General features: G+C 56.1%; 1 protein-coding gene across 4 annotated transcripts in view; it reads right to left on the minus strand.

The window, feature by feature from the left end:
* GAS2L1 (growth arrest specific 2 like 1) overlaps positions 1 to 19851 on the minus strand; it is a 37208-nt gene extending 17357 nt beyond the window's left edge. Inside the window, exons 1-2 of one of the 4 annotated variants that reach the window (XM_048821843.2) lie at positions 19543 to 19851; positions 17596 to 18270 (exon numbers count right to left, since the gene is read on the minus strand). In XM_048821843.2, the coding sequence (XP_048677800.2) occupies positions 17596 to 18246 (651 nt within the window). In that variant the 5' untranslated portion in view covers positions 18247 to 18270; positions 19543 to 19851. Of the gene's footprint in view, positions 1 to 17595; positions 18271 to 18630; positions 19006 to 19366; positions 19474 to 19542 lie in introns of those variants that run through there. The other 3 variants (XM_048821840.2, XM_048821842.2, XM_048821841.2) reach the window with 3 other exon arrangements.
* Positions 19852 to 27372: the final 7521 nt, after the last annotated feature.

Genomic DNA, 27372 nt, shown 5'->3' on the forward strand with positions numbered 1-27372 from the left:
GGTAGAGTTGACGACACTGCATCTGTTGTTTGGGAGCCTGGCAAGCATGCTCAGCACTTTCCATGCCTTCTCATACAAATTGCTTTGGACAGCAGCACAGACATTGTGCCCCTAGTTCCCACCACTTACACTTTCTCTCACATACACACACAGGGCCCATTCACGAGCCCCAGCAGGGAGGGAGGAAGCCAAGGTTAAAGTGCTCAGCAGCCAAACCCAGCACACAAATACAAGTTTAGAACAGATAAAAAGGCAGAGATCCTGCAGCTTCAGCTCTTTTGCTCCTGAACAAACAGTTACAAAAAATATTAACCTCACAATAGGTGGAAGGCAGCCAAGCAAGCCAGGGACAGCCAGGAATGGGAAATGGACACATTGTGCAAAGTCTAGCGCCTCCTTTATGAAAACTGCCCGTGATGCATTAGCTCTGGTGACCCTTGGACGCCTTGGTTACGCCAAGCTGAAAGGAGTGAGTTCCAGGAAGGCTTGTGTGGGGACAAGGTTCCCGGAGATCCAGCTCTCCATTTCATTCCCTTTCCGCCCTCCCCCCAGGCTCTAACGGTCTTGAGGAATCATCCCCAGCCACAAATCGATCTATTTCCAACCAATCTGGTCTCTCCGTGCTACTACTCACCACAGCCACATTGGTCACTGCTCCGTCGGGAGGCCACTCACTCAACGGTGGCTTGCAAATGATTCTTTTAATTGGGTTGGATTTTTCCAGCTTCTTCATGCTGGATAATGATAGGGTCGTTCAGCTCATATTTGCTGTTAGAGATCTCAGGACAGGATGGCTCGTTTCTCCTGCTTTTGCTTTTTGGGAGAATTTCAGAAGATACACAGTCTGAGCACTTAGATGCTGTCCGAAAGGGCAACAGGTGCTGTATTGCTAACAAAGGCCTTGTCTACATGCAGGCTTCAATCCAGTATTGGCCACTCTTGCCATGTTATCAAAGGTCTCACCGTATTTGATATTTACTTAACACTCAAGCTCCTGGAATCCCATGATTACATGAGAATCTCAGGTTCCAGTTAATAAAACAAAAATGTAAGTTTCCAGCTGTCAGCATGTTGGAGAAAAAGCTTGAAAATGTGATCTGGATGTGACCCAAAGGCTCCACAAACCAGGAGGCAAAGACACAGGCCACAATATTTAAATAATTGTATGACTTTCAAGACAACCTCAGGGGCTTTGGAGACCCCAGCTCAGGATTTTGGAACACATGGGTACAGCAATCCTGTAAAATCAATTTAGCTAGACTAGTGCAAACTGGTGCCACTCTGCTTTCAGTTAGCTTTAAACATATCCATAATTGACTCCCGCTACCTTGAAATAAGGCACTCACACCAAAGTAAGTGTGTCCACACAGGGGCTGGCAGCAGTTTAAGTGCGCTGGTTTAAGTGCAGTGTTCTCAGGCAGATAAGCCCAGTCACCTTTAAAGTGCCCCAACTACCAGTACCTGGGGATTTTGAGCTGGAAGATGCAGTTTACCTAAATCACTCAGCTAGGAAATGGGCCGAGTTTGAACAAAAACACAGATAAGAGAGCAATCCCACCACAGGAAGGGCCTCTGTCTCAATCAACACAGCCTGCCATCAAGTGTCTGCAGCAGGTTCTCTGATTTACCCTGGCTACCACTACTTCCTGGTGCAACTTCCCCAGGGAAAATGTAAGGGACAGCAACCATCATTGCCCAGAAACTGACGACCCTTTGGGAGCAGATAGCGGTACACGGAGCAGAGGGATTTTGTTGCTAATTAGCAATGCAAAGCACTGAGCCTGACTCCATACTGTCATGCTAGGGCCCGTGGCATTCCAGTGAGACGTGACAGGACCTATGGAGTCCCTCTCGCCTCAGGACTTGCAAACCTCTCCTCCATCTGGAATCCCAGCTCGCAGAGCTCAGCACCGGGGTGGGACAGTTCCCGCGGGGGAGAAACAGCCAGCCCTGCCGCCCCGCTCCTGCAGCCCAGTGTAGAATTACTGCGAGCGCTGGTGGAACCATTCCCAGATTGGCCTATATGGGGAGGGGGGAGCATCTGTCCTCCAGATGGAAGTGCGCACCATGGGGCTGATTGATCACCACCGTGACAGCTGCATTCCACTAGAACAACAGGGGGAGTTTTGTCTGGCACTTCCCCCACTGAAAGGGCTCCCCGCAACAGGAGAGAGCTTTGCTGAATTCAGAAACCAACTCAGCTCTCGGACCACAGCCGTGTCTACACCGGAGCCTCCAGCCAGCGACCTGTAGCGGATCTAGTTGCACCAAGGCAGAAGGGCAGAGTCCTGCTAACGCTACCCTGTGCGCCAGGGAAGGTTACCGCTGCTTGAAACCAGGGCAGGATGTGCTGCTACAAACTGGCTCTTAGCACCCTTGCCGGTTTGTACTACGGGTTGCCGTCGGTTCGCTGAAGTCAGGGCAACCCCAGCAGAGGTCAGGCTGTAGCTTTCCTGTCAGTTTCGGCATGGTACACTAAGCAAGGTGGAAGGGAGGGAGAAACTGTTGTTGTCCTATTTTTAAAGGCTTGGCAGGTGCAGGGAGGCCACTGGGCGGCTGTGTGAGTACCTAGATAGACAAAGCTTCACTGCTGAACACAGGAAATTAAGAGAAAATCCCCTGTCAAGCGCCATCTAATCCCCCGTGCTGCAGAGGGCCGCAGCTGGAGGCGGTGAGCTGTGGGGCTCCAGGCCACCCCCAGCCCAGCCCTCCCTCTCCACAACGGAATTACGCTGCAGCCGGCTCAGCCCACACATGTGGCACCGCTGGCTGGCTGGGCGTCCTCCGGGAAGGCAAGCGTCCCAGCACTGCCATGGGGACTGGCCCTCAACAGCTGTCGGCTCCAGGCCAGAGCCAGAGCATCAGGGAGAGGCTGGTATTTATAGACCCTTCGAGACAGATCCCAGAACCCAGGGTGAAGTCTGCTGTCATCTTCCACACGGGGGGATGGAGCCCTGTGACATGTAACACAAAACAGATTTCTTACCACTCAGATCAAATGGGACCAAAATCCTCCTGGCCGCAGGCAGCTACAACTTAGCCCCAGCACCATGTATGAATTAACGCAGGGGGCAGCTTGTGTCCCACAAAGCCAGGAAGTTCAGCAGAGAGGAAGGGCCCATGGCGGGTGGGGGGAGGGGGGCGCCTCTGTACCACCTCAGCAGCAGGGCTGATGCAACACAGTGGGATCGGTCCTCCTCTCCTCTGGGGAGCTCCACTCTGACCAGGGCCCTCCTCCCTCTAGATTGCAGCTCTTCGGGATCATAGAATCATAGAATATCAGGGTTGGAAGGGACCCCAGAAGGTCATCTAGTCCAACCCCCTGCTCAAAGCAGGACCAATTCCCAGTTAAATCATCCCAGCCAGGGCTTTGTCAAGCCTGACCTTAAAAACCTCTAAGGAAGGAGATTCTACCACCTCCCTAGGTAACGCATTCCAGTGTTTCACCACCCTCATAGTGAAAAAGTTTTTCCTAATATCCAATCTAAACCTCCCCCACTGCAGCTTGAGACCATTACTCCTCGTTCTGTCATCTGATACCATTGAGAACAGTCTAGAGCCATCCTCTTTGGAACCCCCTTTCAGGTAGTTGAAAACAGCTATCAAATCCCCCCTCATTCTTCTCTTCTGCAGGCTAAACAATCCCAGCTCCCTCAGCCTCTCCTCATAACTCATGTGTTCCAGACCCCTAATCATTTTTGTTGCCCTTCGCTGGACTCTCTCCAATTTATCCACATCCTTCTTGAAGTGTGGGGCCCAAAACTGGACACAGTACTCCAGATGAGGCCTCACCAATGTTGAATAGAGGGGAACGATCACGTCCCTCGATCTGCTCGCTATGCCCCTACTTATACATCCCAAAATGCCATTGGCCTTCTTGGCAACAAGGGCACACTGCTGACTCATATCCAGCTTCTCGTCCACTGTCACCCCTAGGTCCTTTTCCGCAGAACTGCTGCCTAGACATTCGGTCCCTAGTCTGTAGCTGTGCATTGGGTTCTTCCGTCCTAAGTGCAGGACCCTGCACTTATCCTTATTGAACCTCATCAGATTTCTTTTGGCCCAATCCTCCAATTTGTCTAGGTCCTTCTGTATCCTATCCCTCCCCTCCAGCGTATCTACCACTCCTCCCAGTTTAGTATCATCTGCAAATTTGCTGAGAGTGCAATCCACACCATCCTCCAGATCATTTATGAAGATATTGAACAAAACCGGCCCCAGGACCGACCCTTGGGGCACTCCGCTTGATACCGGCTGCCAACATTGATCATTCACTTCAGTCCCAAGAAGAGGGTTCTTCCCCACTACCACCCGCTTCCCATTCCCAGCCACTTGCCCACTGACCTGCGGCAGTGACAACTGGACTTGGATTTCCCAGCACGCTCCGGGGGGGGGCGCGGGGTGTCACAACCCCCGAATGCAGATCTGCTTAGCCAGAAGGTTCACAGCCCCCCCCCCCGCCCCCCCCCGGCAGCATCTGGGGTGCGAAGTACATGGGAACATCACTGGGGTCTGGCCCTACTGCCCCCACCCTGGCAAGACTCAGCCGTGTTGGCAGAGTTCTACCTACAACTTCCGGTTCAACTCCAATTCTAGGGGCCACCCTCCGCCCTGAGCCAGTTACCGTGTTTGCTCAGGTCGAATAGCCAGACGGGGCTCCCTTCGGAGCCCATAATGCTTCTAAATTAGGTTGTTGACAGTCTGAGGAGCAAGCCATGAGCCAAGGCGAGGACCACTTGGGTGCCCAGACAAACAGGTGCAAGAGCCTGAATGCCGAAGAGATACTCGTCCCCTGAGGGATTGGCTTAGTACTGCCATCGCCAGGCTGGAGACCCCTGGGAGCATGGACTCCTTCCCTTCAGCCAAGGTTCCCACATGAAGTCATAGGCAGTTTCCTGTCTGGGACTCTTTCAGCCGAGACCCTCAGCCTTTGATGCCAGAGGAACCAGCTGCTCTGGAGGATGTTAAATAGCTCGTGGCTCTTCCCACACAGGCCCCAGTGACCTCGGTGAGTGGTCACCCTCACGCATACTAGTGTGCTGCACTCCACCCCAGAGCTGGCTGCTTTCTCAGTAGTGCAGCATGTGTCTCGCCAGGTGGGGAAGGAGCCAGACCTGTCACACTTTCCATGCTGTAAATCCAGAGTACCTTTTCCAGCTTAATGAAGGTTTCATGGTGACAAACTCAGAGTACAATTGGCTGCTGGGAAGCAGTGATTTAGCTACTTCCACGTGGCAGAGACACTAAACCCGCCTCCTCCCCCACAAGGGCATGAGACTCACTGCAAAGGGAGAGCACAGAAGGAAAGAGAGAAGCCCAGGAACTGTCACTTTGCCCTGGGTACCCAGCTCCCTCCCAGCCACTCTCAGGGTGGCACAGACTGAATGGACCCCTGGGGCCAGCAGAGCAGAAGGGGAGAGAGGAGCTGCTAGTGTGGGGAAGCAGCAAGATGCACCCAGTAAGAAGGATGGTTTCCAGTACCAGAGGGCAGGGTCTGGCACCATTGTCTTGGCCCTGTAAAACACCATGTGCCCTGCAGGGAGAAGGAGGCTCGCTCTACAGGAACTCAGCGTTATTCAATGGGAGTCAGCCAGCAGGGTGCAAAGGATTTTAAAGGGTCAGGATGGGTTGATTTCACAAGCACAGCTCTCCTGGCCTCCATTGTCCACTTTGCTGGAGCAGGGGGAAGGGAAAGGGTCATGCAGGTCACCAGACTGATTGCTCTGGCAACCTGGATATACCAAGGCAAGGGTGATCAGACCCCACACTGGAAAGGGGCCTTGCTCGCACTCACGCACACGTCCCCCGACGGTGCTGTGAATTCCATGCCAAAGCAAAGGGCACTACGAGTGCAGTGGAAGAGGGGAGCCGGTCCTGGACGTCTCAGCCCAGAAGCACAGAGTGGGGAAGGCGGGGGGGTGGGGGGGGGCGGAACAGCAGTTGTGACAGGGCACGTGTCAAACAAGGGAGTTATTGAGGGGGGGGCTCTGAACTGTCCCTCCCCCACCCCCCGTACAAAGATCCCAGCTATGGAGGATCCAGTTTCCTAAAGCATCTAATGTATTTAGAGGGCACCAATCAGCACAGCGTCGGAGCACTGTGGAGCCAAGCAGGTGGGAGAGGAGCAGCAGGAGCCCGAGTCACCTGCAGGACTCAGCCAGAGGAAGAGAATCCCCAGGAAGAGAGACTGTGGCTCAGCTGGGGACAGGAAACTCCTGCCACCTTCCCTACCCCAGGAAGCACCTGGTTAAGGCGGAGGAACTGACGCAAAGCCGTCCTTCGGGGCAAGGGGAAAGCAGGACGGCTCACCTCACCGGGCTCAGAGACATCTGGGAATGGGAATGGGCGACAGGGGACGGATCACTTGATGAGGACCTGTTCTGTTCATTCCCTCTGGGGTCCCTGGCACCAGCCACTGTCCGAAGACAGGATCCTGGGTAGACGGACCTTTGGTCTGACCCAGTCTGGCTGTTCTTATGTTCTGACATGTGAGCGCTGCTTGATGGTCACCCTGAGAGAGGTGGGACAATCCTGCAAACAGCAGGTGGGTTCAACATCTCCAGCAGCAGCATCCGGTACTGGAGCCAGCGTCCAGGGGTGGGACTAGAACCCCCAGCTGGGCTAACACAGGCCTGGAAAGGACCTCCAAGAGGGGAGCGTCCAGTCCCCTGCTCACGCAGGCAATGCCGTCATTTCAAGCCATGCATTAACTCCTCAAATGCCACCTTAAAACACTGGAGCCACAGCGATGCTCTAGGAGCGGAGAGCACGACCGTAGCCTCCTCCAACAGGATCCAGGGCAGACGGTCAGCGGACAGCCGGTTAACCTCATCAGTAAATGGGCACAAGTCTCCTGTGACGGCTGGGCACTGCTTCCCCCAGCCCCAAACAGCGCGCCCAGCTCTGCAGCGACCTGTCAGCACACAGGCGGGTAGAGCTGCAGGCCCTGGGTCATAGTCCTGATCCCTCACTCCACAGCCGCTTGCTAAAGCGGGCTGTGTTTATCCGCAGGGTGTTAACGGCTCTGCTGTTCTCTCACCGTTCTTCTTCCAGTGCCACGCTACCAGCTATCCCGCTAACACCACTTCCTTTGCCCCCACCTACCACCCACGGACTCTCCATTCTGCTTTCCCCAGCCATGCAGCTGCCAGCTGATGGCTATATTTGGGAAGGCAGTTTGAAACATGTCTGAATCTCAATGGAGAGAGAGAGCGAGCAAAGTTTATGGCACAGATTACGTAGCAGCCTGCCTCGCTCTGCCCACAACCTGGTGGGCTTTCTAGGACACCTCTATAAATCAAAGCCTTTCAGCTCAAAAAACACTTTACCATGCAGCGAAGAATTTACCCATCCCCATAATGCAGCCACCTCTGGGGTAGGTCATGGCAGCCTTTTAACAGCACACAGCAACACTAGCTGACAGATGAAAATAGGAAGCGCAGAGGAACGTGATCGCCAGCTGTAAATGGAAGTGACGATCTGGGAGCAGTGCATTTAGTAGGCAGAGTTTGGTAACAGATTACCAGAGCTTGAGGCACGAATCAGAATCAAATTCCTCACCTGGAGGCGCTGAAGAACGTAACATCTAATGTAGGTCTGAAAAGTGGGCACGCACAGGGGCTGAGCAAACCGCAGCAGCTTTAGCTCATCTGGAGAACGTGCCCCACAAAAGGTCTGGACCAACTCTCCCCTGCCCGCACTTCAGACAGACACTCAGGTGAAGATGTCAGACCCAGGACACTCAGTGAGTGCTACCACACAGCTCACAGGCAGCTCGAGCTGGAGCCAGACGGATTTTCTCCCAGTCCTCAGGGAACCAAGTTGCTCTACATTAAACCCTCCATCCTTCCGTACTAACCACATGAGCAGCACCCACCCTCGCTGGAAGGACCCCGCCCGCCTATGCAGCAAGGCCCAATTCTGCAGCGATTCCTCCCCCCAGGCAACAGGCTGGACAGGATCAGTGCGTCTCTCCCAGCTCCAGCCAGGCACCTAACCAAATGCAGCCTGATTTTCACAAAACCGGATCCCCGCTACGTCCCACCAAAGCCAGTGGGAGCTGCTGAATGCTCAGCACCTTTCACAGCCCCGCCACTTCGGTGAGGTGCCCAGAGAGAGAGTGAGGCGCTCACCTTTGAGCCCGCACGGTTTGACAATCAAGCACATACAGATCAATCATACCCCAGCACTGAGGTGCTCTGGCCCACCGCATGGACAATACTCGGGGACCACCAACACGCCCAGGAGTGCGCCTCTCACGGCAAGATTTGACAGATGGGTCCGACCCACCGAACTCAGATCCAGGCTTCTCCAGACTCGGACAGCACCTCACTGCAGTCCCCCAACCCTTCCTTTCTTCCTTTCCCTCTACCTGTCTCTGTCCCTCCAATCCCAAACTTCTCCATTCAGTCCTCTAATCCCCCCCACCATCACCAGCAAGTCAGCTGAGACCGGGTGGCGGAGCCGGTTCCCCTTGTAGCTTTGCCTGAGCTGGAGTCCCTGCATGGTCAGAGCGATGAAGGCCACTGAAGAGAGCCTGGCACAGTGCGTGGCCAGTGGCCCTGCAGCAGCCGTACACCACATAGGGCAGAGCTCCCTATGGCCTATGCTGCATTTACAGTTTCACCAAGCAGACACTGGCTGCCACTCCATCATGTGTCATTTCCCGGGGCCCAGCACATGCTCCCCAACTCCCCTCTGGAGCCCCCAACCTATCCCTCGCAAGCCTACAGCTCTCCAGCCCAGTAGCATTGCGCTGGATTACCAAGCGGGTCTGGGACAGGAGGCTAAGCAAAGACTTTCCTGCGAACCTGAGGCACTCCACCTACTCCAGTGCAGGCTGGGCAGCAAGAGAGCGTTCTTGTCAGACATCGGGTTTTCCTGGAGCAGAACAGCGATGCCAGGTGCTGCTGGCGCCCGGGGCTTTTCTGTCCATAGTAACAAGGACGCGGGGTCAGCCTGCCAGGGGCAGCATTCTGCCCCATCAGTCACACTGCCCCTTTCCACAGTAATACTCCCCTTTCATCGCGTGGGCTCTGTAACCCCCACTGCAATGTAGGTACTATCCCCATTTTACTGACAGGGGAAACTGAGGCACTGTGGGGCTGCAACCTGTCCGTGCAGTGAGTTCTGACTCCCACTGCCTGTGGTAACCACCAGAGAACGCCACCGTCTCCAGCTGCTGCTTGCTGAGACTCTCAGGACTGGAACAGGAGCAAGCATGAGCAGACGCACAGGGTCAGTGGCTGTCGCGAGGTCTGTACACACAGCTCTGGGACTGGAAGCAGCCTCCTGCAGGAAGCTTGCTCTCTGCTCCACGCTCCGCCCCACTTCTCATGATGCCCATAAAAGCCCCGGGCATGTCACACGGCTGGTCATTACAAAGCAGAGAAAAATGTATTTAGCCGGCTCTGCTTGGAGGAGGCTTCTTTAAATCTCAGCACAACAGCGTGGTCACATCTCCTCTGGGAACACAGACGGGCAGGGACGCATTGAAACCCCATTCGGTCACCATAGGCACAACCCTGCAGCCAGCCGTACTCTGATCGCTCCTGCTAGCCTGGGGGTGGATCACTCCCTCCCAGACCCCTACCCTGGCCTGGGGGTGCAGTCACATCATCGCACAGCAAACACCCCTTTAGACCTCCCGCCCCCCGCCCCTGTGAAAGAAGTCAGCCAATGAGTGGCCACCGCAGCAGAAGTCCCCAGTGTGCTCCAAGGTCACCCCCCACCCCAGCAAGCTGGAGACTTAACGCGGAATGGGGGCAGGGAAAGGGTTTACATTAAAAAGGTCTTTGAGATTAGGGAGTCAGGGGAGGTCAGGTTCCCCCTCCTGCTCACCAAGGCTCTGATTAAATGATGTCTCAGTAATCCGGACACACACACCCCCTCCTCCTTGGGGCTTCAGGGCTCACCAACAGCAAATGGAAATGGGCACACGGGCAGACTCTCAGCTCGTGCTGTCTGCTGGGGGCACTGCTGCTCCAATCACGCTGCCAGCCCTGGGTCTCCCGTCTCCTCCAACGTCCCTTTCCCTCATTCGGAGCCCCTCCTCTACTTCTCCCTCCCTAGCCCCCTGCCCCCCACCTCCCTCCAGGCTGTATCAGACCCAAAGCCCAGTGCTGGAATGCAGCTGCCAGGCTCTGGGCTCCCAGACCGAGGGGAGCTCCCCAGCACAGCCATCCCCTTCATAAGCAGAGCTGGGATGCCTGCTCGAGCTGCTGGGGCTCAGTCCAGCCTCCGGAGTGCTCACGGCCTAGCGCCCGCCGCAAAGGGCTCAAGGGAGAGAGCAGAGGCCTCAGCGATCTCTCACCATGGCCACCTCAGTGCCCTCGCCCCTCTCTGTGCACTGCCAGTCTGCTCTCTTGCACTGACACTTGGGAAACTGCCCCATCTCTCTTGTGGGGCAGCAGCGCAGAGCTGGACTTCCCCAGCTGCAGTGCACTCCACGATCATGGGGCCTGGGGACAGCCAAGGCTGCTGGGTGCCCCTGGGGCAATACCCTGTGTCGCTGCTGCCCCCTCACCTCACTGTTGTGCTGTACCCCCGCTAGCCGTGCCCTCCTTGGAGCTGACCCAACCCCACCAAGTCCGGAACGGATCTTGTGCATCAGTCCTCCAGAAGCCAGGCCAAGAGCAGCCCAGACGCCTCCTTAGCTCAGTGGAAGCCCCCTTGGAGCAGTGGAACACGGGGCCCCATGGGCATGACCCAAACAGCACACTCCAGCCCAGGGACCTTGCATCGCCAGTGGCCCACTGTGGCTGGCTGGTGGGCACAGCGGGACAGTCTGTGTAGGGCCTCAGAACCCCATGCAGGCCTAGCACGGCTGTGCCGACCATGCTCCTGGATCTCCAGTTGCCCCATCACCAAGATTCTCGTACGAACTTGCTGTTGGAGCAGCTGCAAGCTCCTACCGCACACAGCTGCCAGGTCCTGAGCCAGCAGCCACTGGCTGGGAGAAAGGCTATAATCTCACCCTGCCCTTTAGAGAAGAAAAACATCTTAAATTGGTGCGGAGACAAGAAGTGGGGAAGTCTTGAAGGGAACACCGAAATAGATGGGAAAGCAGAGCCCTACCGCCAGGCGTGGAGTAAATAAATTGAGGCCCTCACTAGACGACCAGAGTTTGCTGCCCTTTCCTGCTCCTGAAGGCCAAGATCGCCTCATCAGCCTCACGAGGTTCTTCTCCATGCCTATTGGCAGGGAAGCTGCAAATATGGTGCCCAGACTAGACACAGCGCCCTCTCCTGCTAGAGAAAGCTTCTTTCCCACCAGGCCTCAGGGCACCCCCACTTAGCAACGCCAGGCGCTCCCCCTTGGCAGCAGGTTCCTATGCCTACTGCCTGCTGCAGGATGGCCCTTCGTGGGGAGTAGGGGAGGAAGACTGCCAGCCAGGATTGAGCTCCACAGGGTCGCTTGCAGGGCCCGAAGAAAAGCCTGCCATCACCTGTGGGTGGCTGTCGCATCACCATAGAGCCAGGAGGCTGATGACTGTCTCGTCATCGGGGCAGAGCCTCATGGTCCCGTTACCCAGCCCCCAGGTGGATTCCAAGAGGCAGCAGATCTAGCCTGGGCAATGGGAAGCCAGTGTCCCGTTCCCTAAACACTGCACTTCTGCTCCCCACGGCAGAGAGGCGCAGCCCTCCTGCACTCGCTGCACGCCTGGCAAAAGCGGCCCACACACACCAGTGGCAACAGCGTCTGTGGGCGGCCAGCACGAGGCCGCAGCACGCACAATGCCATTACACTCCCAACACCGCTAGCCATCAGCCTCTGCCGCAGCCCAGCTGCGATTAGCCCTGCCAGCCATCCCCCCGCAAGGCCGGAAGTTGCTAGAGGGACATCAGCACAAACGCACAACCCACCATTACAACTATAAAACACTTGACAAGGATCAACTCCGGTCGCTTGGCTGGCTGCTCCCCAACCCTGCAGCGAATGAAATCGGGTGGGGAATCAACAGGATCCATGGTGCTTTCGGCTGGGAACAGGAGGCAAGACCCAGCAGCTCAATCTGCAGCCAGACAGATTTTCTCCCAGTCCTCAGGTTGAAAGCATGTTGCTCTGCATCCCTCCGTCCTTTCATACTAGCCACATGACCAGCATCCACCCTCACTGGAAGGAACCCCGCCGGCCTATGCTGCAAGGCCCAATTCTGCAGTGATTCCCCACTCCCAGGCAACAGGCCGGACAGGATCAGTGTGTCTCTCCTAACTCCAGGCAGCTTCATTACACCAGTAGAGAGCAGAGCTGAGGGAGGAAACAGCAGCTGGGACATGGTTTCCTTAAACCCAGTATTACATGGCCCAGCCCAGGCCTCAGAGGAAGGATGGTCCAGTGGTTAGGCTGCTATCCTGAGATTTGGGAGACCAGGGCTCAATTCCCTGACCTGGCACAGATTCCCTGTGTGACTTGGAGGGCATCTCTCTCTCTGGGCCTACGTTTCCCCTCTGTACTCTGGAGAGAACAGCCCTGTCCCACAGGGAGGTGTAGGGATAAATCCATTATAGATTGTGAAGTGCTTGATACAGTGGTGATGGGGGCCAGAGAAGAACCATAGATACACCCCACACCCTGCAAACATGCCCTGCAGCAGCTGGCATCCATTTAAGCCCCTAGCACACAGAATGCATCGCATCCCACCGAAGCCTTATCAGCACCCAAGAATACACTAAGCAAAGTCACTGCCAACAAAGAGGAGCTGGAGGTTCCCGGGTTACGGCTGGGCAGGCGGAGAGCGGTGATCACTACAACTAACGGGCTAGGAGGTATGCACATCCTATCACAGCTGCTGCTGGCCCTGCCGTGAGGACGGGTGTCTCATCCACCCACTGTGTCTGGGCTTTGACTGCAAGCTCTGCCAAGCAGGGGCTGTCATCTAGGATAAGTCAAGGGGGCCCAGCAGAGTTGCTACTATAAGGACAGGACTCCATGCCCAACACCTTGGGTACAGGCCCAGCAGCAAGGGCTGACCCCTCTAGGGTCAGATGAACAGTTCCATCCCTGCTTCATCTCTAGGGGAGTGCATGGCGCGACCCCAGGGATGGAGCTCTAAGGTCCCACCCCTGCCCTCACTTGCTTCTGCAAATCTCTCAGCAGAGAATCCAGGGCGGAAAGCTCACAAGAGAGCAGGCTTGCACCCACCACGCCCTCCTGCTTGCAGCCTGGCTGGGAAAGCCCTGGCGAACAGCTTCCCTGTAGCATTTCTGCTTCTGACCAGAATCAGGAAGTACCCAGCCTCACGTGGGAGCAGTGGCATTTGGCAGCTGTTAGATCACAGGATTTGTATAGAGACAGATTCCCGAGTGGAGACTGCTTGGATTCAAGGACAGCTCCTCTTAGCCCCCAGCCCAGGAGCTGCCAGATGGCTGAGGACATCAGTGTTCCACTCCTGGCTCTAACACCAACTCAACCTTTCACCATGCTCAGGCCTTGCCCCGTGCCTCAGTTTCCCCACTGAGCCGGGAGGGTTGATTGCGGTCTCTGCAGATGTCAAGTGCCGAGGCCGAGCCACGCGCAGGCCCAGGAGCGGAGCAGGGCGCAGGGGTGGCACTTGGAGAGCAGCATTAACAAGCTCTGGTTGTGCCGCAAGCACATTCACTCCCCAGTGAGTGAGACTCGCCGTCCCGGGCCATGCCAGGTGAGAGCATCACAAAACCCCACTGGCTGCCCCGGCCTCGCCGCTCTTCCTGTCCATGCCCCAGCTCCTTCCAAGCACCAGTCGGGCCAGGTGGCTGCACTGCTGCGGACGAAACCTTGGGCTGGGATTTGACTGTCCCAGAACTGCCAGCAGTCCCGGGAAACTGCAACTGCCATAGCTACCCTCATCAGCTGGCCCTCCCGCCCCATCCCACAATGCAGTGCGCTCTGGTTAGAAACAGCCCCAAAGCCCCCTGTTCCCAGCAGCACTGCTAAGCACTATGGGATAGATGCCTTGGGAGCCCCAGATTAAGGAATTTTGGGGCCGAGTAATATGGAAATTGGGGGGCCCCTCACCTTTCATAAACTAGACAGCAAAGCACTCACCACATATATCCCTGCCCACAGACCCCAGAATGCCCCCCTCCCCACCCCACACACAGGCCCCCAAATGCCCCTCCCACTCCACATGTATCCCCCTACAACCCTCCCCTAACTCCCACGTATCCCCGCAGCCCTGACATACACCCTACTCACCGCAGTCCCCAACATCTCCCATTACTCACCCCACTGCTCCCACCATCCCCACCACCCTTCAACATTCCCCAGCCCCCCGATCCTCCCTAACTCATGCCCCCAAAGGGTCCACTCACCCCACAGCCCACCAACAACTCAGCCCCAACCCCCAGGACCTGCCTGGACCTTCACCAGCAAAGCGCCCGCCCCCATCTCAGTGCTTAGCTGCTGTCCCAGGCTAGAGTGGCTGGTCCCCATGCAGCCGCCCAGCAACTGTGGGTGCCCCCATCGCTCCCTGCACTCACATGGCCCAGTGCTGCTCGGGTTTGATCCACAACAGACGAGGGGCCAGGCCACTCTGAGCCAGTGGCGTTATGAGCTGGCGTACGGGTCGCAGTGCCGCTCAGTTCTGGGCTCTCTCCCCTGGGGTGCGGGCCCCGGGCCAGCACACCAAGTGCACATGGGTTAATGTGGGCCAGCCTGGAATGCCCAGGCCCACATCGGAACAGTGCTGTCAGGACAGAGGACCCCTCACACTACAGAGCAGCACAGAAGGCCTTAAACCAGGTGGAACCGGCCCCTCTAGGATTCCTCCTACACAGGGACTTCCCCAGGGCAATCAAGGCTCAGCACCAGCCCAACTTCCAGCCCCCAGGTAGGGGTCAGCCCTGAGGAGCAATTCACTGAGAATCAGGCTCAGCCCCCCAGGTGTGACACACAGACCCACTGCAAGGGGGAGAGAAACCAGGGTTTCCCCAGGCTGACTCCCCTGCACCAGCAGCCTCGTCACTTAGTAGCGCCTCTCCCACGAGCAGGCCCCAGAAGTCTGCAGGCTGCTCTCTCTGCCTACAGCCCCTGCACAGCCACTCCCTGGTTTGCTTTGTGAAATGGGCGTGGCGCACCTTGGGAAGAACCGGCATTTCTGCATGTTTCCCCTTGAGAAGCTATAAAGCAAACTCCGGGTCTAAAAATAAAGCCAGTGATTTATCCAAGGGCTTAATTTCAGCCTGTGTACTTTGGGAGAGAGAGACTGCTTCGGCAACCACAGGGCCAGCTCTGAAAGCAGAATTCAGGACCTGCAGCTCCCGGGGCTGGGAGATACTTAGAGATCTCCGTTCGTCATATTCCCTCGGCCCCTGGCTTCAGCAGAACCCCACCAGCCCCTGCTTTCCACCCTGGCCCGGCACTAGGCTTCGAACAAAGCCCAGGCTGGGAGAAGAGCTGTTTTCTCTAGATGGGAAAATTTGTGATGAAGCTGCAGCTGAGCAGAGAGAATCCAACGACAAGGGTCTCATCCCCCAGGGCGGCCCTAGGCCTCCATTAGAGATGGGCACTGGCCGCATGGCTCTGACCCACAGCCTGGCTTTGCCAGAGCTTGCTGGGATGTCAGGATGTTCCCATCAGTGGGTGCCAGGAGTCCCTTTTGACAACTAATAAATAAAGCAAGCAGCAAGATCAAAATCCTCACAGATAGAAAAGGTACCAAGGGAACCAGACGGGTGATTACACACGTTAGATTTTCCTCTAAGGGGAATCACGTCCCTCACCCACACGGACAACTTTCCGGGAGGTATTTGGCTTTGCTACTGGACCACTTTGCCCTTTCAACTGAGCACACCCCGGGGTGGCATGTTAACAGCTTTAGAGCCTGCAGCCCTTGTCACTGACTAGAATGAGACTTACCCGCCCCAGGGGCGGAGAGGTGGCGAGGAGAGGAAATAGTACTGGCTCCCTATAGGAGCCCATACTCCAGCATGGTTGGCCCTCTTTGCTACATTTGACTCAGCAGTGAAATAGTTAGAGACACTGCAGTCAACTTAAAATGTGGCCCAAAATGGCAATCCTGAAAAAAGCTTTTATAAAAGCCCAGAGACCAACAGAAATGCTGCCCCACCCAACACATGCTCCAGTGGAAAATGCTGCCTTTGTTCCACAAGCCAGTCTCTGCTGCCCCAGGCACCCAAACCCAGCAGCAAGACGAACTGGGAAGCCAAAGAACCACCTGCACTGATGTCCAGCCAGCGTCTGAGAGAGGGGAAGAAAGCAAACAGACCATAAATAGAAAAGGAGTACTTGTGGCACCTTAGAGACTAACCAGTTTATTTGAGCATGAGCTTGAAGTGAGCTACAGCTCACGAAAACTCATGCTCAAATAAATTGGTTAGTCTCTAAGGTGCCACAAGTCCTCCTTTTCTTTTTGCGAATACAGACTAACACGGCTGTTACTCCGAGACCACAAATAGCTTTCACTCATCTAAGACATCATTAGTCACAGAGACAGGAGTTTGCTTTCAATGCATTTTTAAGGTGGCACTGCCCCTTTAAGGATGCTGACACTTTGTCATCAGATTTCAGAGTTAATGCCACAGGGAGATGGATGGGAGAAATTCACTGCAGAGCAGTTTCTAGCGTCAGGATCAGCCAGCACTGCTTTGGAGCCCATGCAGAATGACTGCTTCCCAGACATAAGGGGTTAACAACTTAATTTTTAAAGACAGTGAAAGTTTAAACCCTGCCAGAACCATTGGTGTGGCCAGAGAATCACCGGTTTGGTACATCCCCACATACCAGCTACCAGTTGGTACATCCAACACCCATCCCCGCAGACCGGGTGGTGGCACACTTCCCCGATGCCCCACTCAGCTGCAAGCACGGCTCACGCTTGGCCTGGCACACCCATCCCTGGGAAGGGAAGGCTCAGTCAGTGCCATGGACTACCCCATCCTCTCTGCCTAGCGGGCCAGTCACAACGGAGGTTTGTTAGGATGCAGACAACTCCTGTCCTCCCCATTCCCATGGGTCACCACAGTGCCATCAGAGGGGCAACTTCTCACCAATAACCTGGGGCCAATTCCATCTGCCCCTTGGAGGTGGAAGGCCCCATGCTCCCCCATCACCAAAGCCTCCAAGCTACACAGCACTCCAGCCTCCATATTTGAAGAGATCTCTGTTCGAACTCTTCCCCCGTGCTATCCGAGGTCTGCCTGCCATGATCCCCCTCAGTTATAACTTAGATAATTTTTTCACTTCAAGGTCCAAGAGACACAGACATGGTTTTCATCTCGAGGCCAAAAGACCAAAAACATCAAGACACTTGATCATGGCCTTGAATAGGCCAAGAGACTACTTAATACACCACGTGATAGTCCCCTTCCCACCCAGCACATCTTTGTGGGTGGGACTGGGGACCAGATGGGAGAATGAACCAGGCCTACAGATGCTCTAAGCAAGGAGAGTAGAAATAAATTGGGGTGGGAGGAAATGTAACCACTGGTGGGTGGAGAGAACCAATGCCTTCCAGTTACCTCCCCCCCATACAACGCTGAAGTGTCTTAGATCACTAGGAGAGCCACATTGGGTAATGGTGGGAGGAGAGGGTCTCATGTTGCTTGTAAGTTACCTGGGGGCACACAATACCAACAAAATGGAACAGTCTCTCACCAGCTCATCCAGGTTCTTGAGGTCACACAAGGAGATTCTCTGCGGCCTGCTAGGGTAGACAGGTGACTCAGGGCCCAGGTCTCGGTTATCCTCCTGGGTTTCCAGCCCCCCATAGGCTATCTGATCCCTCATTTCCTCCTCAATCTCCTGCTCCATCTGGATCAGCATGGGGGCCAGCATCCCAAACTTGGAGCCCCTCCTGGCGACCTCCAGAAGGCACAGGACGAAGTTCTTCTCATTCTTCTTCAGCACCAGGTCATTGGTTTCGAACATCAGCACGTCCTGGATGCCCAGGTCCTGCCGGCACCACTGGATGAAATTGGAGATGTTGTCCCTGGCGATGAAGGATCCAGGCACCACATTCTTGGCCTGGTAGACAACCTCATTCTGGGGCACCCTCATGTGGGCGGCAGCTTCTGGGTGCTGCTGCTGGTACTCCAGAGCAATGCGGTTGACGTTGTTGGCATGTTGGCAGAGATCACACCCGGTCTCCAGGGTCTCCATGAAATTCTCCACCTGGACATCCCAGCCATAGAGGATGTTGAGCCACTCAGCTAGGTCCTCCTTCATGGCATAGAGATACTCCTCACTGGACCGGAAAGGCCGGATGCTCTTGGAAGCTGCAGACTGGATGTTGCTCAGCTCAGCCATCTTGCATCCCGTCCCTGGGCGTCACTTCAGCGAGAAGATGACACACATTAGAGACAGAGAAAAGCAGAATTAGAAATTACCACTCCTTCCTCACCTCTCCAGTGAGCTGGAAGCCACGCCCAGCTCCTCCTATGTAGCAGACAAGTCCAACAACGGGAACAGATTGCATCATCGGGATCCAGATGCCAGCTATTGCGTGGAAGTAGCATGGTCCCATGGGCAGGGCTGGTGTCACTTTGGGCGAGTTCCTTCCCTTCCCCTCTGTGCCTCAGTTTCCCCAATCTGTAAATTGGGGGCTGTGAGGCACACCCCACATGCATGAAGTGCTTTGAGGTCTTGGGACCTGATTTCCAGGAGTATTCAGCAACCCTGAATCCCACTTACTTCATCTGAAATTGCAAGTCCTCAGCACCTCTGCAAACAGGGCCCATCACCTAGTATCTTTAGCTCAGGTGACACTCTGAAGCTTTCATCTCATGGCCCCTTCCCTCTGCTCTGCCCTCATTCCTCCTGTTGGGTCGGGGAGACCATGCAGGTCAGCAGACTCTGGGAATATTTCCAGCCCTTGGTCATCAGTTATTTTTTAACTAAGGGAACAAGGAGCCGGTGAGCTGGTCACCAGCCATTGAATAGAGGGGAGACACCCCTGCGGCCAGGCCTGGCCTGCCCTGAGCGAGGAAGTGGCAGGAGCCAGTTGGGTTTCAGGACTGTATTCACCGGCTCCTTTCAGGTGCCTAACAAGCCGCTCTGGGCTGCAGCCCTTGTGCAAGGGTGACTCACAGCCGGCCTTCACCAGCCGCCAGCCGAGCTGCGGCCCATATTCAGAGCTCGGAGGGCTTGGGCCTAGGGGGCTCGAGGCGCTTTTCCGAGAGGGGGAAGGAGGGGTGCTGCATCCTGGCCAAGCACGAGGACGGGCCTTAGGGAAGGGCCACGCAAGATACACCCGGCAGCTGCAGCTGAGCCCTTTGCGAAGCATGGAGCTCAGGAGCGGGCTGCCGAGCTCCTTCCCCAGCCAGACCGAGAGGCAGCCGCTGCAGCTGCCCAGCTCCCCGCAGGAGGGGCCGCCTCTCCCGGCGCAGGGCAGGGCCCAGGGAAGGGGAGAGAGGTGGGCGCTGCTCACCTGAGTCACCATCCTCCCTGCCCCTCTCCCCCGCCGGCGCCGGCCGCTAGCGATCGTCCGAGCAGCCGGGGCAGAGGGAGCTCGGCCGGGGGGCTCCACGGGCGGCCGGCTCCGGGGGGCGGCGGGGCAGAGCCGCGCAGCCCTGGGGAGCCGGGGCTCGCCGGAGGGAGACTCACCCTGGTCCTCGCCGGAGCCTCCGCCGCCAACGCCTCGACGAGGTTCAATCCGCCAGGGCTGAGCCTCGCCCGGGAGCAGCCCAGCCCCCAGCCCGGCTCCGGGGGCGTCCGGAGTTTCCCGGGGCCGGTTCGCGTCCGTCCCCGGGCGGGCAGTTCGGCGGGGCCCGCTCGCTGTGGAAACTCCCCGCTGCCCTCAGCTCGCCGCCGGCTCCAGCCGCCAGAGGCCGGGGGACAAAGGCGGCGGGCCGCCCACTTGGCTCCGGAGCCGGCCCAGGCGGGGCTGCGCCCGCTGTTAAAGCGCCAGCGGCGCGTTCCTCCCGGGCGCGACTGGCCGGGGGCCGCTTTGTGCCGTGGAGGAAATCGGGGGATTTTCAGCCAGTCCCGGGATGGGCGCGGGGCAGCGACCTGTGCTGGGCAATGGCCGGAAGCCGGGTTAAATCCCTTCTGTGGCTCCCGGGGAAGGCTCCGTGGCGAGGGCGCAACGCCCTGCCTGCAGAACCGGGCTAGTGGCCGCCCCGATCCTGCCAACTGCTCCGCGCCAATGGACCCTCTGTGCCTACGGCTAGTCTGGGGGATCGGCACCGTGCCATGACCTGGGGACTTTGCTACGGCCCCTTGAGACCTACAGGGGAAAAGCCATAGATGCAGCAGACTGGGAGTCAGGAGACTTGGGGTCTATTTTCAGATCTGCTGTAGAGTCGCTAGGTGGCCTTGTGCCTCAGTTTCCCTAACCCTAACCCTGGGCAAAATGATAGGTGGCTTTGTAATACGCTCTAGGGTCTACCGCTGAAAGGTGCCACTGAAGTGCTGAGTGTTATTAGAGACATAACTATTAGCACAATATATTCTAACAGTGATCCCTGGCTTGCACCAAGGACCTGAACCCAGCTGCTTTGCGCAGTTGCAGAACTGGCATTTGCAAGATCTAGTTTCTCTTCCAATTTAAAAAAGAAAAACAAGCAAAACACTTCTCCCTGGAATCTCAGTGTCAAGAAGGCATCTCGGGTTTGTTAAGGATGGCCAAGCTAGGCATCAGTTTTGAGCTAGGAGCCTGCCATGAGGTTTCACCTCAGCTGGGCTCTTAGGAACAGGTCTCCCACCCTGAGGTTGCAAAGGTTGGTTCTGGACATGAAGAGGCTGTGTCTTTAAGATATTAAATGATCTAATTCTTCCTGCCTGTGACACAGCCGTTCACCATTATTTGTCAGCCGCTGAGTCATGATCTCATTGTCAAGTTTAAATATTTAATCGACTGGCAGCTGCACAAAGAACTCTACAGCAGTTTGCAAGTAAGAGCCGATGTTTGAAAACAAGACTCAGTTGGGAGCTTTTGTAAAGAGGAGAAAAGCTGCGTTCTTGAAGGGAAGGTTACTTCCTGTAACTGGAGGTTCTTTGAGATGTGTGTGCCCTATCTGGATTCCAAACGCGGGTGCGCATACATGCCTTGCGCCAGAGCTGATCACAGTCGCGTCCGTTGATCCACACGTGCATTGGGTGTCGACCGCATGGCATGTCCAAAGCTTTAAGAGGCTACACATGTCAGTGCCGCTCCAGTTCCCTCTTACCTGGAAGCAAGGGAACGCACAGCAGAGAGATGGAGGGCAGGATTGGAATCCAGGCAGGGACCGCACATCTCGAAGAACCTCCAGTTACAGTAACTAACTTTCTCTTCTTCTTCAAGTGCTGGTCCCTCGGTGGGTTCCAAACATGGGAGAGTAGCGAGCAGTGGTCAGTGAGGAAGTGGGCGGGAGGGCTCTGTAGGATAGTGTGTGACCGACTGCTGCATCCATTACAGTGGCAGGGGTGATGGCGTAATGGGCAGAAAAGGTGTGGATGGAGGTCCAGGTGGCTGCCCTACAAATGTCATGCCACGGGACAGCCACGAGGAAGGCCAGCATAGAGCGGACTGTGACCCCCAGAGGCAGGAGACACAGGAAAGCACACAGCAGTTGTCAATACACCAGTTGATCCATTGAGAGAGTCACTGTGAAGAGAGTGCGTGACCCTGGCAGCATTCAGCAATGGTGATGAAGAGTTGAAGAGATACACAGAAGGGGTGGGCACGCTGAAGGTAATAGGCCTTAGGGTAAAAGGTTTAGGGTGGAAGGTTGGGAGGTGCACACTCTGGTTAAGTTTCAGAGTAACAGCTGTGTTAGTCTGTATTCGCAAAAAGAAAAGGAGGACTTGTGGCACCTTAGAGACTAACCAATTTATTTGAGCATGAGCTTTCGTGAGCTACAGCTCACTTCATCGGATGCATACATAAATTCCACTCTGGTTAAGGTGGAATGGTCAGGCCACTTTGGGGAGAAATTTGGGATGGAGGCGTAGGGAGATCTTGTCCTCATGGAAGATAGTGAAAGGAGGATCCGCCATCATGGGCACCAGTTCACTAAGGCATCGTCCAGAGGTGACAGCCACCAGAAAGATCACCTTCATGGAAAGATGAGTGAGAGAGCAGAGGGTGGTGGTTCAAAGAGCGGCAAGGATGAGATTAAGGAGTTCCAGACCATGGGGAAGGTGTTGAAAAGGCCACAAAGGAAGCAGGAGGTAGCAGGGTGGGTGAAGATGGAAAACCCATCCACAGGGCGAAGGAAGGCACTAAGAAGGCACCATGTGGATGCAGAGGAGTGGGCAAGGCCTGATCGGCAGAGAGAGAGAGCGCAGATAATCGAGGATGATGGGAATGGAGGCAGAGTGCAGGGGGTGTTGGTGGCGCTGTACCCAGATGGTAGAATGGCGCCATTTGGCTCAGTAACATGCCTGAGTAGATGGGTGCCAGCTCTGGGTAAGGATGTTGCGGACAGGAGAGGAGCATACATTGTCTATGCATGAGCCCCGTCCAAACCCCAGGCTTTGAGATGGATTGGGGTGTTGCAGCTGGCTCTTCGCATGTGTAAAGAGATGTGGGAGGTCCGGGAGATGGATCGGAGGGCGAGTGGAGAGAAGCAGGAGATCCGGGTACCCGTACTGGCGAGGCCAGGCAGGGGCAATGAGGAGAAGAGTTGTGTGGTCATGCTGCACCTTGCGCAAGACTAGGGGAAGCAGGGGAATGGATGTGGCCTAGCAGAGGCTGGTGGTCCAGGATAGGAGGAAGGCATCACCCCAGGAGCCCTGGCTGAAGCCTCCCCGGAACAAAAGAGGGAAAGCTAGTGATTCTCTGGGGTGGCAAAGAGGTCCCAACGCTGTGTGCCGCAGAGACGGAAGAGGGACAGAGAGTGGGGTTGTGAAGTTCCCACTTGTGTTGGCATGGAAAGAGCGGCGGAGCATATCCGCCAGGGAGCTGCTGGTGCCCAGAAGGTGAACAGTCTGTAGTGTGCATTGTGTGAGAGGCACCAGTTCCAGAGGAGGATGGTTTGTGCACAAAGAGAGAGGGATCGAGCTCTGCCTTGTTTGTTTATGATGACCACCATCATGTTGTCGGATAGCAGATGGATGTGGTGAGAGTGGAGAAAGGGCAGAAAAGTTTGGCAGGCAAGGCAGACGGCCTGCAGCTCCAGGATGTTGAAGTGCATCCACACTTCCCTGGGTGACCAGAGGCCTTGAGCTGCGTGGCTGTCCAGATGAGCACCCCAGCTGACAAGAGAGGCGTCTGTCGTGAGGTGGTGTGAGGCATCAGGGGTGTGAAAGGGATGCCAGCCAGGACTGTGGACGGGTTGCACCACCTGGTGAGAGGTGAGGACCGATGGGGGGATGAGAACCAGCTTGCTGAGATGGCTGGAGTGTGAGTTGTAGACAGAGTGGAGCCACGGCTGGAGACAGGCCTATGGTGTAATTGAAGTGCAGGCCGCCATTGGGAAAGGCATTGACGGGTGGTAGGTGGCGGCAGAGCTGCACAGGGTGTGGTGAGACCTGTGGAGCAATCTGAAGGAGGAAGGAAGGCAGGCAGGCATGTGCCACAAGAGTCCATGGAGCTCCTATGAAGGTAAGAAAGCGAATAGGGACGAGGACGGATTTCTCCTCGATGCAGATTCCTAGGGCATTGAAGAGGGAACGCAGGGTTCGGATGGTAGCCAGAAGACTGGTTCGGGACGGTGCCATGAGGAGCCAATCTTCCAGATAAGGAAACACCAAGTGGCCTAATTGACACATGTATGCCACCACAATAGCGAAGACCTTCATGAACACGTGGGGGGCCCTGGCCACAGTAGGGGTGCGGGACGAGTTCTATGGTGCCTTCCACAGGAGGGTGTTAGGATACAGATATTCAGGCCTGCCTGTAAAGGCCTCTACTTTAAGAGCTTAGGTGTATTTTTATCACTTAGCTAGTTACAGGGGTATAAAAACAAAGAATCAAAATCACAGTCTGCCTGAGTATGGGCCTTCTCTCCCTAGGACAGTCTGAGGCCTCGTTCTTTGGCTAAGCAGCAGGGGCAGCCATAAACTGGGAATCCTACGGTCACATCCTCACATCCCAAACCAGTCACATTGAAATAAGGTGGCATTGGGCCCTTAGGAAGACAATCCTGCCCTGATAGTGCCCATCACCGGCAGATAAAGAAACAGATCTTAAGATAGTTAAAGAAAACTTAGTTTGATACCATCCTGTCTGGCAAGAAATCCCTTATCAATGGTTGCTGCGTGTTTTATCTTTATGGCCCCTACTTTTCTATTGTTAATCTGGCTGGTTCTCTAATTGTTTCTGTCTGATGTATAACTAATTTTGCTAGGTGTAAGTTAATTAGGGTAGTGGGATATAATTGGTAAGAGAATTGTTACAATATGTTAGGACTGGTTAGTTACATTTCTGTAAAATGATTAGTTAAGGTATAGCTGAGAATATTACTACAAACTGGGGTCAAACAGGAAGTGGGGGGGAAGCGAAATTGGAATCATGTTTGCTAACGGCGGGGGGAACGGGAATGGGGAACAGGGACACAGACAAGGCTCTGCGGCGTGGGAGCCGGGAAGGGGGGCGCGCGGGGTGAACGCTCTGCGGCGTGGGAGCCGGGAAGGGGGGCGCGCGGGGTGAACGCTCTGCGGCGTGGGAGCCGGGAAGGGGGGCGCGCGGGGTGAACGCTCTGCGGCGTGGGAGCCGGGAAGGGGGGCGCGGGGTGAACGCTCTGCGGCGTGGGAGCCGGGAAGGGGGGCGCGCGGGGTGAACGCTCTGCGGCGTGGGAGCCGGGAAGGGGGGCGCGGGGTGAATGCTCTGTGGCGTGGGAGCCGGGAAGGGGGGCGCGGGGTGAACGCTCTGCGGCATGGGAGCCGGGAAGGGGGGCGCGCGGGGTGAACGCTCTGCGGCGTGGGAGCCGGGAAGGGGGGCGCGCGGGGTGAACGCTATGCGGCGTGGGAGCCGGGAAGGGGGGCGCGGGGTGAATGCTCTGCGGCGTGGGAGCCGGGAAGGGGGGCGCGGGGTGAATGCTCTGCGGCGTCGGAGCCGGGACTCTGGGGAACAGATTCTGTTGGTGTATAGAGAGAAGCCCGACTGGTGTGAAGGGTTTCGGAATATGCTTTCTTGGAAACTAACCCCAATAAACATCGCATTGTCTGCGCTTTGGACTTCTGGTCTTCTGCTTTCTGTCTGTGTGACAGGAACCAGGGGAGGGGGTGAAGGGAAAGCCCTCCAACAGAGGGCATCTGTTTTCTCTCTGAAAAGGTGGCACTGTGAGGGAGTGTCCAGGCGCTGCTGGGGCGGAAAGGAGAAGATTCAATGTCCAGCACCCAGCGGTCAGTGGTAATCTGGCCCAGTTGTGAGCGAAGGGGGCAAGATGACCCCTGAAAACTACTCACGGGGTGGCAGGAGGGGTGGAGGAAGGTTTGCAGGCCTTGTGTAAGGAGACAAAAGGGCTGCTTGGGAGGACATTGTAGAAAGGTGTGGAAGAAGTAGCTATACCAGAGGAGCATGGCCACTGTGAACGTGGGTGATGGCAGGAAGCATCAGGTGGACGCTGCGGGGTAAGGTTGGAAGGTGGTGTGGGGATGGGGTTGGAAGGACGACTGTAGCTGGCAGCGAGCTGGGGCTGGGGAGTAGAGGCCCAGAGACCGGACAGTGGCACAAGAGTCTTTGAGCAAATGCAAAGACTCATCCATTTTGTCATTGAACAACTTCTTGTTCTCGAAGGGAAAGTCCTCCAGAGTAGTCTGGACCTCCTGCGGGAAGCCACTGGACTGGAGCCAAGCGTCTCGGCAGAAGACAACCCCAGATGCCAGGGAGTGTGACACAGAATCGGCGGCATCAACCACAGCCTAGAGAGCCACGTTAGCTACCAGTCTGCCCTCGTCCACACAGCGCTGGAAGTCCTGCTGTTTTTCGGGGGGGAGAAAGGCCTGAAAGGTAGCCAGCTTAGAGTATGAAAGAAAGTTGTCCTTGGGCAAGATGGCCTGGTAACTGGCAGGATGAAATTGGAGGCCAGCAGATCGAGCTTCTTAGCGGCCCCGTCGGGCAGCCTGGGCGGAATGTTGCTGGCAGGCCAGGTCAGTCGCAGCTTACACCACCAGCGAGTTGGGGGATGGGTGGGTGGGTGTGGAGAGACTCTGTGCCCTTCGAGGGAATGAAATAATGGCACACGGCCATTTCGGGGTAGGGGCACAAGAGGCCAGGGTCAGCCAAACAGCTTGGGCTGCCTGCATGAGGGCGTTTTCATGAATAAGGAGGATAGTACAGGAGGGTCCAGGGGATTGCAGGATGTCCAGGAACTGGTTTTGTGGAACCTGGACATCTTTGACAGGAAGGTTGAGGGCTGTAGCCATGCATTGAAGCAAGTCCTGGTACTGCATGTGGTCGTTGGGATGGCAGAGTGGGCGGGATAAGAACATCATCAGGCGATGAAGAGGCGCCGTATGGACCAGAGGGGGTGGGTGATGGCCCTGTCGGTGCTGCTCATGCAGCAGGAGTGGGAATGTTAGAGGCTCCTCATGCACAGAAAGGGGAGTGGTATGCGTTGGAGAAGGGTGATGAGGTGGGTGGAGTGGCACGTCTCGGTTGGGGTTCCAAGCAGCCCAGTAGGGCCAAGCATAGGGGTCACCAGGCATCGGCAGAGCTTGTGGGTAGCGGAACCAGGATCAGCTGGCAGAAAGTATGTCAGATGGTACAGTTGGTGCTGGGGATCTGGGCTGGACAACCGGGCAGGAGAGAAGGTAGTGTCCAGTTCTGAGACTACATGGATTCTGAAGACAGGCCTGGTAAGGGTGGGGATATCAGTGGTGCAGTGATGGATGGACAATCCAAGAGAAGCAAGGGTGTATCTGAGGGCACCGGTGGAGAAAGGTGGAGCGGAGCAGAAGGCTGGAGCAGGAGCAGCTCGTCGGTGGGAGACAGCAGACAAATGTTGCCTGAAGGACTGGGGCGTGGAGGTGAACCAGCATGAGCTCAGATGTGGGCATAAGAGGCATGAGACAGCCAGGTGTACATGGCGCTGCAAGTCCTGATGGTTCTGGACGAGTGAATGGAGCCAGAGGTGATGGTGGCGGACCAGTCACCAAGGCCAGCAGTGGCATCAGTGGGGTGCAGTGCTTCAACTTTGCTCCATGCAAGGCTTCTTCAGATCAGGAGCATCTGGATCAATGTGTGATTTCTCATCTGACCTGGTGTGGCCCAGGAATGCAACTCTGCGCTTGGAGGCAGTCCCCGTCGGGGAGCCCCCTTTATGCCCATGAGCACAATTCTTGTGTGCACAGTGGGCTTTGGCTGGAGGGGCCGGTGCTGGACAGGAAGGGCCTGAGGAGGCACTGGCTGCTGGTGCTGGGCGTTGCTCTGATGGATCCGTGGTCACCGGATCTGGTTGCGCATGTGGGTGCATCGCCTCCTCCATAAGGAATTTGCAGAGGCAAAGTTCTCTGGCTTCCTGGGTACAAGGTGGGAACAAGCCCCAGATGGAGCAGCAGGTGTCA

Source organism: Caretta caretta, chromosome 15 (genome assembly GCF_965140235.1).
Source record: "Caretta caretta isolate rCarCar2 chromosome 15, rCarCar1.hap1, whole genome shotgun sequence".
NCBI classification, from domain to species: domain Eukaryota; kingdom Metazoa; phylum Chordata; order Testudines; family Cheloniidae; genus Caretta; species Caretta caretta.